Source organism: Myxine glutinosa, chromosome 5 (assembly GCF_964187855.1).
Source record: "Myxine glutinosa chromosome 5, kmMyxGlut1.1, whole genome shotgun sequence".
Lineage (NCBI taxonomy): Eukaryota > Metazoa > Chordata > Myxini > Myxiniformes > Myxinidae > Myxine > Myxine glutinosa.
The window spans coordinates 8,143,394-8,162,798 of record NC_136265.1 but is presented as its reverse complement, the minus strand read 5'-3'; the positions used below and the strand labels follow the sequence as shown (position 1 = coordinate 8,162,798).

The 19,405-nt window shown below is 47.1% G+C and overlaps 2 protein-coding genes across 2 annotated transcripts in view; both read left to right on the top strand.

The window, feature by feature from the left end:
* LOC137428743 (uncharacterized) overlaps window positions 1-19,405 on the top strand; it is a 207,239-nt gene that overhangs the window by 55,919 nt on the left and 131,915 nt on the right. The gene's annotated exons all lie outside the window — the stretch shown is intronic.
* Window positions 13,485-14,332, top strand: LOC144892198 (uncharacterized). Its single transcript, XM_078777550.1, has 2 exons — window positions 13,485-13,648; window positions 13,916-14,332. Exons 1-2 carry the CDS (start codon window positions 13,618-13,620, stop codon window positions 14,266-14,268), a joined length of 384 nt encoding a protein of 127 aa, XP_078633676.1. The 5' UTR covers window positions 13,485-13,617; the 3' UTR covers window positions 14,269-14,332.

The following is a 19,405-nucleotide window of genomic DNA, read 5'->3' as shown; positions in this document are numbered from 1 at the left end:
TCCACCCTTGTGGTTTATTTAATTGTTTGTTTGCCACCATTGTAGTTTATTTGTTTGTTTTCCACCCTTGTGGTTTATTTGTTTCCACCCTTGTGGTTTATTTGTTTGTTTGCCAACATTGTGGTTTATTTGTTTGTTTTCCACCCTTGTGGTTTATTTGTTTGTTTTCCACCCTTGTGGTTTATTTATTTGTTTTCCACCCTTGTGGTTTATTTGTTTCCACCCTTGTGGTTTATTTGTTTGTTTTCCACCCTTGTGGTTTATTTGTTTGTTTTCCACCCTTGTGGTTTATTTGTTTGTTTTCCACCCTTGTGGTTTATTTGTTTGTTTTCCACCCTTGTGGTTTATTTGTTTGTTTTCCACCCTTGTGGTTTATTTGTTTGTTTTCCACCCTTGTGGTTTATTTGTTTGTTTTCCACCCTTGTGGTTTATTTGTTTGTTTTCCACCCTTGTGGTTTATTTGTTTGTTTTCCACCCTTGTGGTTTATTTGTTTGTTTTCCACCCTTGTGGTTTATTTGTTTGTTTGCCAACATTGTGGTTTATTTGTTTGTTTTCCACCCTTGTGGTTTATTTGTTTGTTTTCCACCCTTGTGGTTTATTTGTTTGTTTTCCACCCTTGTGGTTTATTTGTTTCCACCCTTGTGGTTTATTTGTTTGTTTTCCACCCTTGTGGTTTATTTGTTTGTTTTCCACCCTTGTGGTTTATTTGTTTCCACCCTTGTGGTTTATTTGTTTGTTTTCCACCCTTGTGGTTTATTTGTTTGTTTTCCACCCTTGTGGTTTATTTGTTTGTTTTCCACCCTTGTGGTTTATTTGTTTGTTTTCCACCATTGTGGTTTATTTGTTTGTTTTCCACCCTTGTGGTTTATTTGTTTGTTTTCCACCCTTGTGGTTTATTTGTTTGTTTTCCACCCTTGTGGTTTATTTGTTTGTTTTCCACCCTTGTGGTTTATTTGTTTGTTTTCCACCCTTGTGGTTTATTTGTTTGTTTTCCACCCTTGTGGTTTATTTGTTTGTTTTCCACCCTTGTGGTTTATTTGTTTGTTTTCCACCCTTGTGGTTTATTTGTTTCCACCCTTGTGGTTTATTTGTTTGTTTGCCAACATTGTGGTTTATTTGTTTGTTTTCCACCCTTGTGGTTGTGGTTGATTTATTTATGTATTTCAGCAGCTTATTACATCTAATGGTTCATGTTCATTTTTTTTTGTATACTGAATCGAGGCTCGTGAAAGAGCTGACAACCGCGAGGGAAAGACAGCACAGGGGGACCACGAGGGAAAGACAGCACAGGGTGACCATGGAGGGATGAGTGAGGGGAAGATGAGTGAAGTCTTCACCTCACGACGGTATTTCTACATTTTGTCCGTTTAAAGTATTTATTACAAGAGATCGAGGTTACCATGTTAATGGTGGATTGGTGAACCCCGAGCGTGCTGCACACATTATCTTTTACTCCGTTTTGAATAACTGGTTGTGTGGTGAGAATAACATCACCCTCGGCTTAGGTTATCTGGAGGAACCCTGACCATGGCTGCTCCTTACACCCTGGTTCCTTACTCCCTGGCCCCTCACTCCCTGTCTCCTCACTTATTTGCTCCTCACTCTCCTGTCTCCTCACTTATTTGCTCCTCACTCTCCTGTCTCCTCACTCCCTGGCCCCTTTACACACTTACTCCTCTATACCTCCTTACTCCTCTTTCCCCCCTTTTTCATCGAGTGTGCTCCACACATTCATTCCACGTTCCCCGCTCATTTCCCCGCCTGCATGTCCTGCCTCTTCCACACTTTACCTCACGACGGTTGAGTTTTTATTTATTTATTTTAACCAGTCTGTGCTATCAAGTTTGTGTCTGAGGTCAGCATCAAGCGTTTGAAGCTCCGTCGGAGCCGATTCACGGTTTCTTATGAAGCGCTTCAGTTAGTGAACACAATGGTGGCTTTGTCTCATCCGAAGGTGAGGACGAGGGGTGAGGGGAAGGCGGAAGATGCAGGGGGTGAGGGGACGGGAGGCGTGAGGGGAGGATAGATAAAAGGGGTGAGGGAGGCGGGAAGGGTGAGGGGGGACAGATGAAAGGGTGAGGTGACGGGAGATGGAAGAGGTGAGGAGGAAGGGAGGGGTCAGGGGGGAAGGTGGGAGATGGAGAACGGGAAGGAACGGTCGGATGATGATGAGAACGGGACGGGTGAGGGGATCGGATGGGGGTGGCAGGATGAGTGAGGGGAAGGCTTGAAATGGAGAATGTGAGGGATGGAAGGATCTGAGGGATGAGGGGACGGGATGAGTGAGGAGACGGGAGGATGAGGATGAGGAGGACGGGACGGGTGAGGGGATGGGAGGAGGGATGAGTGAGGGAAGGCTTGAAATGGAGGATGTGAAGGGTGGAAGGATCTGAGGGATGGGACGGGATGAGTGAGGGGACGGGATGAGTGAGGGGACGGGAGGATGAGGAAGACGGGCCGGGTGAGGGGATAGGAGGGGGGGGGGGGGGGAGGAGGGATGAGTGAGGGGAAGGCTTGAAATGGAGGTTGTGAGGAGTGGAAGGATCTGAGGGATGAGGGGACGGGATGAGTGAGGAGACGGGAGGATGACGGGATGGGAGGGAGGGGGGAGGAGGGATGAGTGAGCTGAAGGCTTGAAATGGAGGATGTGAGGGGTGGAAGGATCTGAGGGATGAGGGGACGGGATGAGTGAGGGGACGGGAGGATGAGGAGGACGGGACGGGTGAGGGGATGGGAGGGAGGGGGAGGAGGGATGAGTGAGGGGAAGGCTTGAAATGGAGGATGTGAGGGGTGGAAGGATCTGAGGGATGAGGGGACGGGATGAGTGAGGAGACGGGAGGATGACGGGATGGGAGGGAGGGGGGAGGAGGGATGAGTGAGGGGAAGGCTTGAAATGGCGGATGTGAGGGGTGAGGAGACGGGAGATGGTGGGGGTGTTGGTTTAATGGGTATATAAGGACTTTGGGGAAAAATAATGAAATGGAACGAATCGATGTCATTCCCATACAAATGATCCCGATGGGGAAGAGGAGCCAATGGTTCCAATCTCACATGGAACCGCCATCTTGTTATGTATGTTAATCCTTATGTATCCTGGATGAGGCCTTGGGTACGAATGGCTGTACGTGTGAGAAACTGGTCACAGCTCAAGGAGCCATTGACTATCCGTGGACCTGATCAGGCATGGTGACATGATGGTGATGCAGGTCTCTCTACTGACTAGACCTATGATCTGTGGACCTGATTAGGCATGGTTTGTGAATGGTCCCATGGTGGTGGTGCAGGTCTGACTCGTGACTTAGACCCATGATCTGTGGACCCAATCTGGCATGGTGGTTGCATGGTGAAATATTGGTGGTGCAGGTTTCTCTACTGACTTGACCAATGATCTGTGGACCTGATTAGGCATGGTGGTTGCATGGTGAAATGGTGGTTGTGCAGGTCTCGCTCGTGACTAGACCCATGATCTGTGGACTCAATCCGGCATGGTGGTTGCATGGTGAAATGTTGGTGGTGCAGGTCTCACAAGTGACGAGACCTATGGTCTGTGGACCTGATTAGGCATGGTTTGTGAATGGTCCCATGGTGGTGGTGCAGTTCTCGCTAGTGACGAGACCTATGGTATGTGGACCTTATTAGGCATGGTTTGTGAATGGTCCCATGGTGGTGGTGCAGGTCGTGCTAGTGACTAGACCTATGATCTGTGGACCTGATTAGGCATGGTTTGTGAATGGTCCCATGGTGGTGGTGGTGGTGGTGCAGGTCTCACTAGTGACTAGACCTATGATATGTGGACCTGATTAGGCATGGTTTGTGAATGGTCCCATGGTGGTGGTGGTGCAGGTCTCTCTACTGACTAGATCTATGATCTGTGGACCTGATTAGGTATGGTTTGTGAATGGTCCCATGGTGGTGGTGGTGGTGCAGGTCGCACTAGTGACTAGACCTATGATCTGTGGTCCTTATTAGGCATGGTTTGTGAATGGTCCCATGATGGTGGTGCAGGTCGCACTAGTGACTAGACCTATGATCTGTGGTCCTGATTAGGCATGGTTTGTGAATGGTCCCATGATGGTGGTGCAGGTCGCACTAGTGACTAGACCTATGATCTGTGGACCTGATTAGGCATGGTTTGTGAATGGTCCCATGATGGTGGTGCAGGTCGCACTAGTGACTAGACCTATGATCTGTGGACCTGATTAGGCATGGTTTGTGAATGGTCCCATGATGGTGGTGCAGGTCGCACTAGTGACTAGACCTATGATCTGTGGACCTGATTAGGCATGGTTTGTGAATGGTCCCATGATGGTGGTGCAGGTCGCACTAGTGACTAGACTTATGATATGTGGACCTGATTAGGCATGGTTTGTGAATGGTCCCATGGTGGTGGTGCAGGTCTCTCTACTGACTAGACCTATGATCTGTGGACCTGATTAGGCATGGTTTGTGAATGGTCCCATGGTGGTGGTGCAGGTCGCACTAGTGACTAGACCTATGATCTGTGGTCCTGATTAGGCATGGTTTGTGAATGGTCCCATGATGGTGGTGCATGTCGCACTAGTGACTAGACCTATGATCTGTGGACCTGATTAGGCATGGTTTGTGAATGGTCCCATGATGGTGGTGCAGGTCGCACTAGTGACTAGACCTATGATCTGTGGACCTGATTAGGCATGGTTTGTGAATGGTCCCATGATGGTGGTGCAGGTCGCACTAGTGACTAGACCTATGATCTGTGGACCTGATTAGGCATGGTTTGTGAATGGTCCCATGATGGTGGTGCAGGTTGCACTAGTGACTAGACCTATGATATGTGGACCTGATTAGGCATGGTTTGTGAATGGTCCCATGGTGGTGGTGCAGGTCTCTCTACTGACTAGACCTATGATCTGTGGACCTGATTAGGCATGGTTTGTGAATGGTCCCATGGTGGTGGTGCAGGTCGCACTAGTGACTAGACCTATGATCTGTGGTCCTGATTAGGCATGGTTTGTGAATGGTCCCATGATGGTGGTGCAGGTCGCACTAGTGACTAGACCTATGATCTGTGGTCCTGATTAGGCATGGTTTGTGAATGGTCCCATGATGGTGGTGCAGGTCGCACTAGTGACTAGACCTATGATCTGTGGACCTGATTAGGCATGGTTTGTGAATGGTCCCATGGTGGTGGTGCAGGTCGCACTAGTGACTAGACCTATGAATATGATCCGCCTATGTTGCACACGTTGATGTATTCTTGTTGTCCATGTTTAGTTTGTTATTATTGAGCTCGGGTTGCGCCATGGCAGACCGGCCTGGATTCAAACCGGGTGTTTTTTCTGGGCGAGACCGACGGAGCAGGCACGGCGCTCGGGCAGCTGCGAGGTTGGTGTCTGTGTTCCTCGGTCATGTGATGCACCCAGAGGGTGTGCTTACGTCATATGTGCGTCAGTGTTGCATGGCAACCATCTCTCCCATTACCCCACCCCTCGCTTCTTAAACCCCCCTCGTTCTCCTCACACCGCCCTTTACCCCTTTCCCCCACATCGCCTCACCGCTCACCTTCCCACAATTTACACATCTCCGCTGTCTGCGTCTTTGTACAATTATTTCAATTCGTACTTTAACGTGCCCAAGTATCTTGTGACGTACTTTTGGACGTCTCGCCGCGTTGTCCAAGTCCAGTAAGCTACCTGTTTTCTTGTCGAGGTCGTTTCGTTCTTCTTCTTCTTCTTCTTCTGGATCTTCGCGAGACCTTGTTTCAGGGAAGGCTTTGGGTAGTTTGATCTGTAATTAATTAATAATCGTACTTTTACCTACTCTATACCTGTTGACTTATACCTTTGTGCGTTCCGTGGGATTCCAACACTCCACAATTTGGAATTTCTGTGCCTGGGGATTTGTAGGGTTTGGCGCTTTGGGATTTGTGGTTGTGGCTTTCAAACACGATCCTTGTTTCCCATACAGATCCACAGTGGGCTAAGTCTTGGCCTGGGATTCGCCAGCTCGCTCTCATGTCCAATCCAAGAAAAACAATCCATTCATTATTTACATGGAACGTACCGGACATTTGGACACGTCTCGTCCATCATCGCTTGGACTTTTCAATTTGGCTTTCAATAACTTTTCAATAACTTCCACTTTTTGTACAGTTCGTGGTCGTGGTCGTGGTCGTGGTCGTGGTCGTGGTGTGCTTGATAACCGCTCGTTATCGTTACAGAATTTGAAAGCTTGGTTGTACGAGGATGTGCGTTCCATTGATGTACCTGGCTTGTTGAGGCTTTTTTGCTCCTTACCTGTACCCTGTCTTAGATTGTCTGATATTCCGCCGACACTTAAACATCTACAATGCCTACACCCACGTGCTCATTCACCTGTCCAAGTGGATGTGGAGTGCTCAGCCATGCTCGTTCACCTGTTCCAAGCGTTTGTTAACCTGTCCCAAGTGATGTTAACCTGTCCCAAGCGAGGTTAACCTGTCCCGAGTGATGTTAACCTGTCCCGAGTGATGTTAACCTGTCCCGAGTGATGTTAACCTGTCCCGAGTGATGTTAACCTGTCCCGAGTGATGTTAACCTGTCCCGAGTGATGTTAACCTGTCCCGAGTGATGTTAACCTGTCCCGAGTGATGTTAACCTGTCCCGAGTGATGTTAACCTGTCCCGAGTGATGTTAACCTGTCCCGAGTGATGTTAACCTGTCCCGAGTGATGTTAACCTGTCCCGAGTGATGTTAACCTGTCCCGAGTGATGTTAACCTGTCCCGAGTGATGTTAACCTGTCCCGAGTGATGTTAACCTGTCCCGAGTGATGTTAACCTGTCCCGAGTGATGTTAACCTGTCCCGAGTGATGTTAACCTGTCCCGAGTGATGTTAACCTGTCCCGAGCGATGTTAACCTGTCCCGAGCGTTGTTAACCTGTCCCGAGCGTTGTTAACCTGTCCCGAGCGTTGTTAACCTGTCCCGAACGTTGTTAACCTGTCCCGAGCGTTGTTAACCTGTCCCGAGCGTTGTTAACCTGTCCCGAGCGTTGTTAACCTGTCCCGAGCGATGTTAACCTGTCCCGAGCGATGTTAACCTGTCCCGAGCGCCCATTCACCTGTCCCGAGCGCCCATTCACCTGTCCCGAGCGCCCATTCACCTGTCCCGAGCGCCCATTCACCTGTCCCGAGCGCCCATTCACCTGTCCCGAGCGCCCATTCACCTGTCCCGAGCGCCCATTCACCTGTCCCGAGCGCCCATTCACCTGTCCCGAGCGCCCATTCACCTGTCCCGAGCGCCCATTCACCTGTCCCGAGCCATGTTAACCTGTCCCGAGCGATGTTAACCTGTCCCGAGCGATGTTAGCCTGTCCCGAGCGATGTTAGCCTGTCCCGAGCGATGTTAGCCTGTCCCGAGCGATGTTAGCCTGTCCCGAGCGATGTTAGCCTGTCCCGAGCGATGTTAGCCTGTCCCGAGCGATGTTAGCCTGTCCCGAGCGATGTTAGCCTGTCCCGAGCGATGTTAGCCTGTCCCGAGCGATGTTAGCCTGTCCCGAGCCATGTTAACCTGTCCCGAGCGATGTTAACCTGTCCCGGGCGATGTTAGCCTGTCCCGGGCGATGTTAGCCTGTCCCGGGCGATGTTAGCCTGTCCCGGGCGATGTTAACCTGCCCCGAGCGTCCATGCACCTGTCTAGGTCGAAGCTCATTCTCCCCTCATCGCTCGGGATATCTACACCTTGGATGTCTTTAAGATCAAATGTCATTTCCCTCTCCCAATGGTTTTCCCACGGCCATGAACAATTTGCTTGAAACGCACCAATCCTGCTGTTTATGTCCGCTCGTCCTATGTTGTTGTGCGTTTTCAGCTCATTCTGTCAGGTGTACAGGTATGTAGAGTACGGCGATGACGCTCAGGTGTCCCAGGTGCATCATTTGGAGACGTGGCGTTCCCAAATACCAGCAGGTTGATTTGGAGCGTCTCAACTCAAAGGAATAATCTCAAAACAAACACATGACATGACATGACATGACATGACATGACATGACATAAACATGATAAACATGACATAAACATGACACAACATAACACAACAAACAACATAAGTTTATGTGAACTCGCTCGATGACACCTTGGTGCGCATCTGATGGAATGAAGCCTTTGTCCGCTTCATGGACGGGACATTGTCCGGTAGTCATCACCACGCGATTTGTGGGGGTCGTACAATCAAAAATGAGGGACAAAACAACAAGTGGGGAGCACAGGAGAGTGTGTCCCAGCCGAGTGCGTCGACGGTCCATTTGGTACGACGGGACACCTGCGGTCTCTTCACCGAGCATGTGTCTAAGTTTGAATGGATTTTCGAACCTTCGCTTTGTCGTTCTCCGTCGGTTTGTAATAATTTATTTTACTTTCAACTGACTGGCGCATCATACAACTTCCACAATATGGGAAAAATAATAATAATAATAATAATAATAACTATGATGAAAGGTACAAAGTGTTCTCTTTTTTTATTTTCAAATTTTCATTCCACCTTCTACCTGTGATTTGTCTTTAATTACAATATGACGTTCCTTTCAAGGAACCTCAATGCAAGAGGTCATGAGGCCTGCGGTATGGTATGGTTGCGGTATGGTATGGTTGCGGTATGGTATGGTTGCGGTATGGTATGGTTGCGGTATGGTATGGTTGCCAATGCGGTATGGTATGGTTGTGGTATGGTTGCCAGTGCAGTATGCTCTGGTTGTGGTATGGTTGCCAATGCGGTATGCTCTGGTTGTGGTATGGTTGCCAGTGCAGTATGCTCTGGTTGTGGTATGGTTGCCAGTGCAGTATGGTATGGTTGCCAATGCGGTATGGTATGGTTGCCAATGCGGTATGCTCTGGTTGTGGTATGGTTGCCAGTGCAGTATGCTCTGGTTGTGGTATGGTTGCCAATGCGGTATGCTCTGGTTGTGGTATGGTTGCCAGTGCAGTATGCTCTGGTTGTGGTATGGTTGCCAGTGCAGTATGGTATGGTTGCCAATGCAGTATGGTATGGTTGCCAATGCAGTATGGTATGGTTGCCAGTGCGGTATGATATGGTTGCGGTATGGTATGGTTGCAGTATGGTATGGTTGCCAATGCGGTATGGTATGGTTGTGGTATGATTGCCAGTGCAGTATGGTATGGTTGCCAATGCGGTATGGTATGGTTGCCAATGCGGTATGCTCTGGTTGTGGTATGGTTGCCAGTGCAGTATGCTCTGGTTGTGGTATGGTTGCCAGTGCAGTATGCTCTGGTTGTGGTATGGTTGCCAATGCGGTATGCTCTGGTTGTGGTATGGTTGCCAGTGCGGTATGCTATGGTTGTGGTATGGTTGCCAGTGCAGTATGCTCTGGCTGTGGTATGGTTGCCAGTGCGGTATGCTATGGTTGTGGTATGGTTGCCAGTGCGGTATGCTATGGTTGTGGTATGGTTGCCAGTGCGGTATGCTATGGTTGTGGTGTGGTTGCCAGTGCGGTATGCTCTGGTTGTGGTATGGTTGCCAGTGTGGTATGCTATGGTTGTGGTATGGTTGCCAGTGCGGTATGCTATGGTTGTGGTGTGGTTGCCAGTGCGGTATGCCCTGGCTGTGGTATGGTTGCCAGTGCGGTATGCTCTGGTTGTGGTATGGTTGCCAGTGCGGTATGCTATGGTTGCCAGTGCGGTATGCTATGGTTGCCAGTGTGGTATGCTCTGGTTGTGATATGGTTGCCAGTGCGGTTGGCTCTGGTTGTGGTATGGTTGCCAGTGCGGTATGCTCTGGTTATGGTATGGTTGCCAGTGCGGTATGGTATCGTCGTGGTATGGTTGCCAGTGCGGTATGGTATCGTTGTGGTATGGTTGCCAATATATGGTTTATCCGTGCTCTATCCGTTTGAAATGCAGAGCGTCAAGCACCGACCTCCCGCACTCAGAGTGGACATTCTATCCATTTCACCACCAAGTCTGGTAAATTGATGGATGTTATTCCTGGACCTGCCCCGACTGCACTCCTTATCAGTCCCGATTATTCCCACCTCGTACGGTCGGCTGTGGAAAGTTTTTGTTCCAAGTCTTTCACAAACAGGTTGGTCAGGCGTGACGTTCTGCTGAAGTCGACTCTGGCAGGAATTCGTCGTTTGTTCAGAGTTCCAGCAAGACACCGTGCGATCTGTAGCGTCCGACATCGACCGATGCTGGTAGACGGGTCCTCCTGCCGGACGTCCCCACCGAGGCACGCGTCGATGAAACTGCCCTGTCTATGAAACTCCAGGATGGCAGTTTGTAGTTGCATCGCGATTCAAACCCTGGCTAGACGGCTCAGAAGGGATAGTGTGCGTACCTGTAGGCCATCCGAACAGCCCCGAATGTTATTCCTGGAACTTCAGTAATAATAACAATCTTTATAATAATAGTATTTATAATAATAATCTTTATAATAATAAAAATAATAATCCCATCTTCTTCATCAATGATCTCTCCGACTCTCTTGAAAATCCTCTCTATCTCTTTGCTGATGACTCCACTCTCTGTCGCTCCATTCTTCATCCCTCAGATCGGCAGTGTGCAGCCTCCTCACTCTCTGCAGACCTGGACAAAATCACAGACTGGGCAAACAAGTGGAACATGTCTTTCAATCCTGACAAATCTCACACTCTTAGGATGTCTCTCCGAAAAGACCGACTGGACAACCCTCCCATCCACTTTCTGAATAATCCTCTCCAAGAAGTTCTGTCACTCAAGCTTTTGGGTCTCACTATCTGCCATGATCTTTCCTGGGAAAACCACATTTCCAAGCTGGCCTCCAAAGCCAGTCGCCGACTGGGCATCCTCCGTCGTGCGAAGTCCTTCCTCGGCACACCTGAGCTCCTCACCACGTACAAGGCTTTCATCCGCAGCTCAATGGAGTACTGCTCTCCCCTCTGGACCGGTGCTCCTGCCTCACACCTAGCTCGTCTTCACGCTGTTGAAACCAAAGCTTTCAGAATCATTGGAATCTCCCGCGATGAAGCTAACTCCGAGGGCCTTTCATTCACCGCAGGCAGGTTGGTAGTCTTTCTGTCTTCTACCGACTCCTCTCCGGCCTTGCTCCCCCAGCTCTCTCTGGGCTCTGTCCCCCAAATATTCCTACAGGTCACACAAGATCTGCCTGCAACCCTCTTATGGTTAAACTGCCAAAATCAAGACTCTCTGCTCACCTTCACTCCTTCATTCCTCTTTTCTCCCGCCTCTGGAACAAACTTCCTCACTCTTTTCAATCCCACTCCTCCCTCCAGGTCTTGAAAACAGCTGTTCACCACCATCTCTTATCTTCCCCCATCCAAAACCTTGATCTTTTTCTACCCCCGTTAATTCACTCCAGATCCACTTTTTTGAAATACCGAATTTTTTCCTGGAAGTCCTTGCAGTGTCTTTGTGTTTTATAGCTCTTTCACGAGCCTCGATTCAGTATACAAAAAAAAACAAAAAAACCTCTCCCACCCCCTTCCCATGCCTCCTCCCCCCAAGCCCTCTCCCTCCCACAGATCTCCTGATGTCCCTGCTCTCAAATGTTGTACTTGTGTGCTCCCCTCTCTCTACCCATCTTATCTCCCGCTCTCTTTATCTTATGTTTTATGTGTCAGTTTGTCTTTTTATGATTAATGTTAGCTCTTACACGAGCCTCGACCTTGTATACCAAAAAAAAAAATGTGCAGTGAAAAAACGCAGTGAAACTTTCCAAATGCATCTTGGCCTCTGCTCATATTTTTTTGTTTTGTTGTTGACATTGGAAAAACAAATTTGATTGGTTGGAACATTTAGCTCTCTCTCTCTCTCTCTCTCTCTCTCTCTCTCTCTCTCTCTCTCTCTCTCTCTCTCTCTCTCTCTTTCTCTCTCCATCTCTCCATCTCCCTCTCCCTCTCCCTCTCCATCTCTCTCTCCCTCTCCCTCCTTCCACGTCCTTTGAGTAAATTCCGGTTCTTTCATTTGTTGTTTGTACACTTCCTCATAAACTTGTATTCTGCACTCTCAGTACAAATCCATAAGACTGCAGATGTGGTATATTTTGGAAATTTAATTTATTTTGTGAAGTTTTGTTTATTTTGTTGTCGAAGCTGTAGTTTTTAGCAAGTGAACACGTCCAATGTTTTCCTGGATTTCACAACCCGAGACTGGAATTTCATCATTCGTTCTGATCGGCCATTGAAGTTCTGCCGAGCCAAAGCTCTCGCTCTTGTTGCATTACGAGGTCCTCTATTTTCCACCTGTTATTGTTTTACTATTTCATTGTGTCCTCATCTTTGTGTGGTGGGCCATTGCACATGTAGCTCCGACAGTAGATGCTGGTTTTCAAGGCCTGCATCATTGTTCGTTACAGGAAACTTGACTGGAGGATACATTTTATGGTCCAGATAGTCTTTCCTCGTTGCCTTTCCTTTCTCACTTGACTTCATTGTTCCAGTGTGTTTGAGCGCGTTTAAATTAGCTTTCCAAGATCTATGGTAGCGAAGGTTTTGTTAACCGCGTGAGTTGATCTTGCTTTCTCTGCAGTCGCCTCGGTCGGATTGTTTTGGTGCCGTGTGGCACGGTGAGGGCACCACGACACTTTTCTGGGTAGTCGAGCCCACAGTCGCCTCCGTCGGATTGTTTTGGCGCCGTGTGGCACGGTGAGGGCACCACGACACTTTTCTGGGTAGTCGAGCCCACAGTCGCCTCCGTCGGATTGTTTTGGTGCCGTGTGGCACAGTGAGGGCACCACGACACTTTTCTGGGTAGTCGAGCCCACAGTCGCCTCCGTCGGATTGTTTTGGTGCCGTGTGGCACAGTGAGGGCACCACGACACTTTTCTGGGTAGTCGAGCCCACAGTCGCCGCGGTTTGGAGACGAGGGAGGGCCACGCTGCGATGCGGCCCATACGCTAGGGCTACGCGCTTACAAGACGGCCTTTGTAAAACTCTTCTGGCCTGCCGGCTCCGACGGATCAGTATAGTAAATTCCATTCTGGGATAATGGTTCGTCAATCTTGTTTGGCAGCATTACTTTTCAAATGGATGCCTCTCCTCTGCTTCGTCTGCTTCTCCTTGCTATCGGCGATGTTCACTTCCGATGCCTTCTTTTGCTTCGCCCATAAGCTGGGCATTGTACAATGCATCTCGCAAAACATTTTATGATGTCAGTATCATCAAGAGATTGTGTGGATAGCAAGAGTACAGATAACAGAAACTGTATTGCATGTTGCTTTTCTTGTGACGTCGACACGATATCAATAGCAACGCCGTGAAAATGGAAGGGAACAAACGCAATGCAGTTTTCATGTGCAACGTATGACGAATACTGTGGGTTTATTGTGTGCGGCCTAATGCTTGATTCAGAACCACATGCTATGCTATTTCCTTGAATGAAATGTTTAAATTTTGAGACAAGTCTAACCACTGTTAATTTAGAACCGTCCCTCTAAATATTGCGTTTCTTGGTGATGATGTCATTGGTGGCAAAAGTTGAAAATGCAGATTCGTCAGTAAAATTTGACCATATTTGTGTTATATACTGTTCCGGTCACGCGTCTTCAACACCTGGAGGCTATTGGACGAAAAGGTCTCATCGTCAGCTGGGTTAATTTAGCGGGAATCGGTGTCTCTGAATGCAACGACCACGGCGGATTCTCCGGCAAGATGGCTGACCGAAGCCTGTCAGCGATCCTCGGTGAGACCCGTAAACACGGACCCAATCAAACTGCCCATCTAATGGGTCAATAATCCATTCTTCTAAACGCTATGGTTCCCACACAAGCTCTCATCAAAACAGGATTTTATTGTAGTGAATCAGGAAAAACAATATGGCGGCGATTGTTGTTGTTTGTAGGAACAGGAATATGGCGGCAATTACAGACAGGAACAAATAATGAATAAATTACACCCATACGCCCCGAAACCACGACGGCTTTACAATACGCCTTAACCATTCACTCAGGAGAACACGGGACTCAGCATTGGATCGACTTGAGCAACATGTTCCGCATGGCAATGCTCACGCACACTTTGTCGGTCCTCATGGTCTGGTGCAGAGCTTGTCCTCTGTGCTTTGCGTGCCAGCACCGACCACATTCCCAGCACACCAGCTTCTCAACCAACCCACGACCGGTGCCTCAAATCCGCAACCAGGAACTCTCCAACAACAAGCAGCAGCGAGCCACAAACCTATTAGAGCCTCAGGACAGAAGAGCAAGAACAATGCGTGCGGTATGCTCGCTTTTATTACGTCCTACGGGGCCCATCAAACTGTCCGTGGCGTGTGCCCATTGGCCGACGCAGCACGACAATTGATGATTTAAGCTGCGTGCCAGTGGTGTGTGGCAAGTGAAAATTCCACACGATGGCAGATGGTGATTTTTGGGCTTTTTAACACCACGATGGCCATATGCCTCACATATAGTGATTTTTGGGCTTGTTTACCATGCCTCCCGATGGCCTTGCAATGACCCCATGATAGCGCTGGTGGGCAGTGCTAATTGGCCGTTAGCCAAGGAAAACTCCACACAAGGAAGGATAAACAACGGGGAACATGGGAAATGGGGAGGCGGGGCTTAGACGCAGACGCTGGTACGGGGGACAAGATCTTACTAAACACGTGCTCGACACGCTGTATCGTTTATGGGAATTCCTTCACACTTAGTCGTGGCCAAAAATATTGGCACTTTTTTCAAATAACTCCGTGTAACTAAGAATAACTTTTTCAAATAAATTTTCTCCATAAATAAGTTGAAATTGACAAAAGTATTTGATCTCTACAATTCTTTATTTCACTGTTAATATTACAGAACCTTTGTTTTTGATCTCTACAATTCTTTATTTCACTGTTAATATTACAGAACCTTTGTTTTTGATTCAGAACTTAATATATCCTTTTAAATCAGAAAATTAAAAGAAATGGCATTGACAAAATTATTGACACCCTCGACTTAATATTTGGTGGCACAGACTTTGGAGAAAATAACTGCAGTCAAGCACTTCCTATAGCCATGAGTGAGCTTCCTACACCTCTCTACTGGCAGTTTGGTCCACTCTTCTTGTACAAACTGCTCCAGTTCTCTCAAATTTGAAGGGTGCCTTCTCCCAACTGCTGTTTTCAGATCTCTCCACAGGTGTTCAATGGGATTTAGATCTGGACTCATTGTTGGCCACTTCAGAACAGTCCAGCGTTTTGTCTTGAACCATTCCTGGGTGCTTTTTGAAGTGTGTTTGGGGTCATTATGCTGCTGCAAGACACATGACCTTCGACGGAGACTCAGCTTTGTGACAATGGGTTGAATATTGTGCTCCAAAATGCCTTGGTAATCTCCTGATTTCATGATGCCATGCACACATGCAAGGTACCCAATGCCAGAGGCAGCACAAAACATCACTGAACCTCCTCCATGTTTGACCGTAGGGAAGGTGTTCTTTTCTTTGAAGGCTTAATTTTGTTTTCTGTAAACATAGAGATGATGTGCTTTGCAAAACCCTATAATTTGGTCTCATCTGTCCACAGGACATTCTCCCAGAAGGATTTGGCTTGTTCAGGTGTGTTTTGGCAAACTCTTTATTGGGTTTTCTCTTGGGCTTTCTCAAAGCTTGGAGTTTCTCAGCAGTGGGATCCTCCTGGGTCTCCTACCATAGAACCCCCTTTCATTTAGTTGGCGACTGATGGTGTGAGTTGAAACTGTCGTACCTTGTGTCTGGAGGTCATCTTGAATCTGTTTGGCAGTTGATCGAGGTGTTTTCTCCACCATTGGAACACAATCCTTCACTGCAATCTTCAATCAAGTTTTCTCTTGTGGCCACGTCCAGGGAGGTTGGCTAAAGTGCCATGGGCCTTAAACTTCCTGATAACATTGTGTACGGTGGACACAGGAACATCAAGGTCTCTGGAGATGGACTTGTTTGTAGCCTTGAGATTGTCCATGCTCGGCTTCAATCTTGTGTCTGACCTCCTCAAACAATAAATTCTCTGGTTTTCTTTCTTTTCTCCATGCTCATTGTGGTACACACAGTGACACAAAACAGCAGAATGACTCCTTTTCTCTCTTCAAACTGGTTGAATGAGTGATTTTTATATTGCAGGCACCTGCAACTCACCACACGTGAATTCAATTCCAAAGTAAAGGAGAATCACCTGCTTGAAATCTAATTATTTCTAACAACTTTTAAAAGGTGCCAATATTGTCTGGGCCATTTTAGGATTTCTTTGTGGAATAAGCTAAGATTTTGTAATTTTTTTCACGTTTTTTGTTGTTCCACTGCTAAGCAAAGAAATACAAATGTGGATACAAAGGTTGTTGTTGTTTTTTAAACAATTTTCTGGAAGAAATGGTGCATTATTTGAAAAAAGTGCAAGGGTGCCAATATTTTTGGCCATTACTGTACACTAACACGAACTATGAAATAACTATTCCAATCTATCCCTCATTTTACCCCCTAAACCAGATCAATAACAATGCATTTTAATGAGCTTTGTGTGATTGAGTAATCTAAGAAGAACCAAAAAAAATTTAACTCAAAATTTCATATTGTGTCATTCCTTGTGAAACTTTTTACCATCTTTCAACTTTCCTTTAGGTGGGAAGTTTGGGGATTTGCGATGGCGTGCCATCGACTTCGCTCTCGTTTCATTTTTGAGTAGTTTGCATGTGCGTACATGTAAGACGATAATTTGCTGGTTTATAAAACTTTTTGATTCAATCACTCATGTTGACATGCGTTACAGTGGTTATGTATTGGATAAGACGTGGCGGTGGGGGCGGGGGGAATTGCTGAATAATAAAATTAACATGGTTTGTTTGACTAAGAAATGACATTTATTCATCCATTATTTGTAGATATCAAAACTGAATATGCAATCACGCTAAAATCCATCTGTGAAGAACACAGAACCATGCACGGTATAAAGTAGCTGGTGTTAGTTGCTCCCCTGCTAACCGCAGCATCAGGCAGCCTACATAGGCCTTGAAAGCCTTTTTGACAATTCCAGCCCACATGGGAGGGAAATCAATCCACGGACACGTTTCTGGCCTGAGGTAGATGAGCTGGCCTACGCACCCTCACCGGATGGTCTGCCAGCTCATCTCCTGGGTGGAATCCACTCTGCACTGATGACTGCTAAGGAGTCAGAAACATGTCCGTGGATTGATTACTTCCCCCGGGATGGGCTGGCAGTTTGCATGCCCTTGGATCGATTTCGGTATTCACCATGCTTGGTGACGTCATGACATTCTGGAGGGCGGCTCCTCTGATGGCATTCTGTCACCTGATTGTTATTTCTGGGTCCATATTTTGTGAGATTGTCAACGTTTCATTCAGACTCGGTGGTGTAATAGTTCTGTAGGGTACAGATCTCAGAGTTTGGTGGTTCAAACCCCGACCAAGTCCTAACGAAGACTTTAAAAATGGTATGTGCTGCTTCCTTACTTGGCACAGCATTTAAAAAGGATGGAACATGAACAACCATAGGTTGTCAACCATATTGTCCTCCAGCGTGATAACAATTGATAACTTGAAGTAGTGGAATAATCTTTCACCGATCGATTACCCTCGGTCTATCGCCGATAAATGCCAAACACCATACAGGCTTTTCGACGATCTTTGATTTTGTCACAAACAAAAAGAATGCGTTTGTTCACATGAATACCTGCGGTACCTCACTTTTACCTTGCAGTGTCTCTGTCTGTCTCTGGTACGATCATTTGTTGCCTTAGCAAGCACGTTTGTTACCAACTTTACCAAACAATTTACAAGGGGTGTTCAACAGGTTTTTACCATCCAGATGCTCACAATATTCCAAGGAATGACCCAATTAATCTCCTTTTGTGGTGACAGCCAGGTGGGACTTGTGTTAGGCCCAAGTCTTTCACTATGCCTGGATAGGCCTAACATTTGACTAAAGATGATTTTGGCAGGAATTTGTTATTTGTTCAGCTCGCTGATGATAACTTGCAAACTCTTCACGAAAGACATCGAGGGATCTTTTAACATTCACCAACAACTGGTATTAACAGACGGGACACGCAGCTGAACTTTCCTCTGAGGGACGGCACATTTTGTGATGCAATGCCCTACCAGTGAAAGACAGATAAGATGATATATAGTGTGGCCAAGAATCAAACCTGGTCTAGATACTGTAAAGGTCAGTGTGCCACCTCAGTGCTATCCTGTCATACTCTGAGACACACACATACACCCCACACAGATACACTACCGGTCAAAAGTTTGAGAACACCTCAATTTTTCCAGTTTTTATTGAGATTTACGCAGTTTAATGTCTCAATGTACTCTGAAATTAAGCAGAGAACAAATAAACAACTGGAGATAAAAACAGAAATCATAGAATCATTTTGTTTAACAAAATTTAATTTAAATTTTTGGACTCTGCAAAGTAGCCACCTTTTGCAGGTATAACCGCCGAACACACTCGTGGCATTCTTTCTGCAATGGAAATCAAATATTGTTCGGGAAGTTCTTCCCAACACTGTTGCAGAAGTTTCCACAAATGTGTTGCACTTGTAAGTTGCTTTGCTTTCACCCTTCTTTCCAGTTCATCCCAAACCAGGTCGATGGGGTTTAAGTCTGGAGACTGTGCTGGCCATTCCATGATTTGAAGCCCACCGTCTTGTTCTTTTCCTCGAAGTTAGTTTTGACATAACCTGGAGGTATGTTTAGGGTCATTATCTTGCTGTAGGATGAACCCCTGACCAACTAGGCGTATTCCAGAGGGTATTGCATGGCGCTGCAAAATGCTGTGGTAGCACTTTTGGTTCAGGGTGCCAGTCACTCTGTGCAAGTCGCTGACTCTGAATCCAGCAAAAGAGCCCTAGACCATCACGCTTCCTCCTCCATGTTCGACAGTTGGTGCCACACACTGAGGAACCATCCTTTCGCCTACTCGACGGCGTACAAAAACCCTGCGTGATGAACCAAAGATTTCAAATTTTGATTAATTGGTCCATAAGACCTTCTTCCAGTCTTCAGTAGTCCACTGGCGGTGCTTCATAGCCCAGGCAAGCCTCTTTTTCTTATTTTGCCGTCTTAGCAATGGCTTTCTTACTGCCACTCGACCTGTCAAAACCTGCAGCTCGAAGTCTTCTCTTCACAGTTGAAACTGAGACTTGCTTACTTCGACCAGTGTTAAGCTGTGCTTGAAGCTGTTGTCCTGTGAGCCGCCTATCACGCAAGCTGTTGAATCTCAGAAACTTGTGGTCTGATTCTGTTGTGGCTTTCGGTCTGCCAGACCTCTTCCTGTCAGAGTTTCCTCCGGTTTCCAATATACTACTTCCTGCAGTGCAATATTGTCCAAATAATGCTTCAGAGGGTGTAATAACAGTCTGTTCCAATACTGCTTTTATACAGACAGGGGGTTTGTAATCAAGTAATCAGCAGAGGTTGGGACACCTGTAGGAATTGTTTGGATCAACTTTCAAGGCTTAATTTA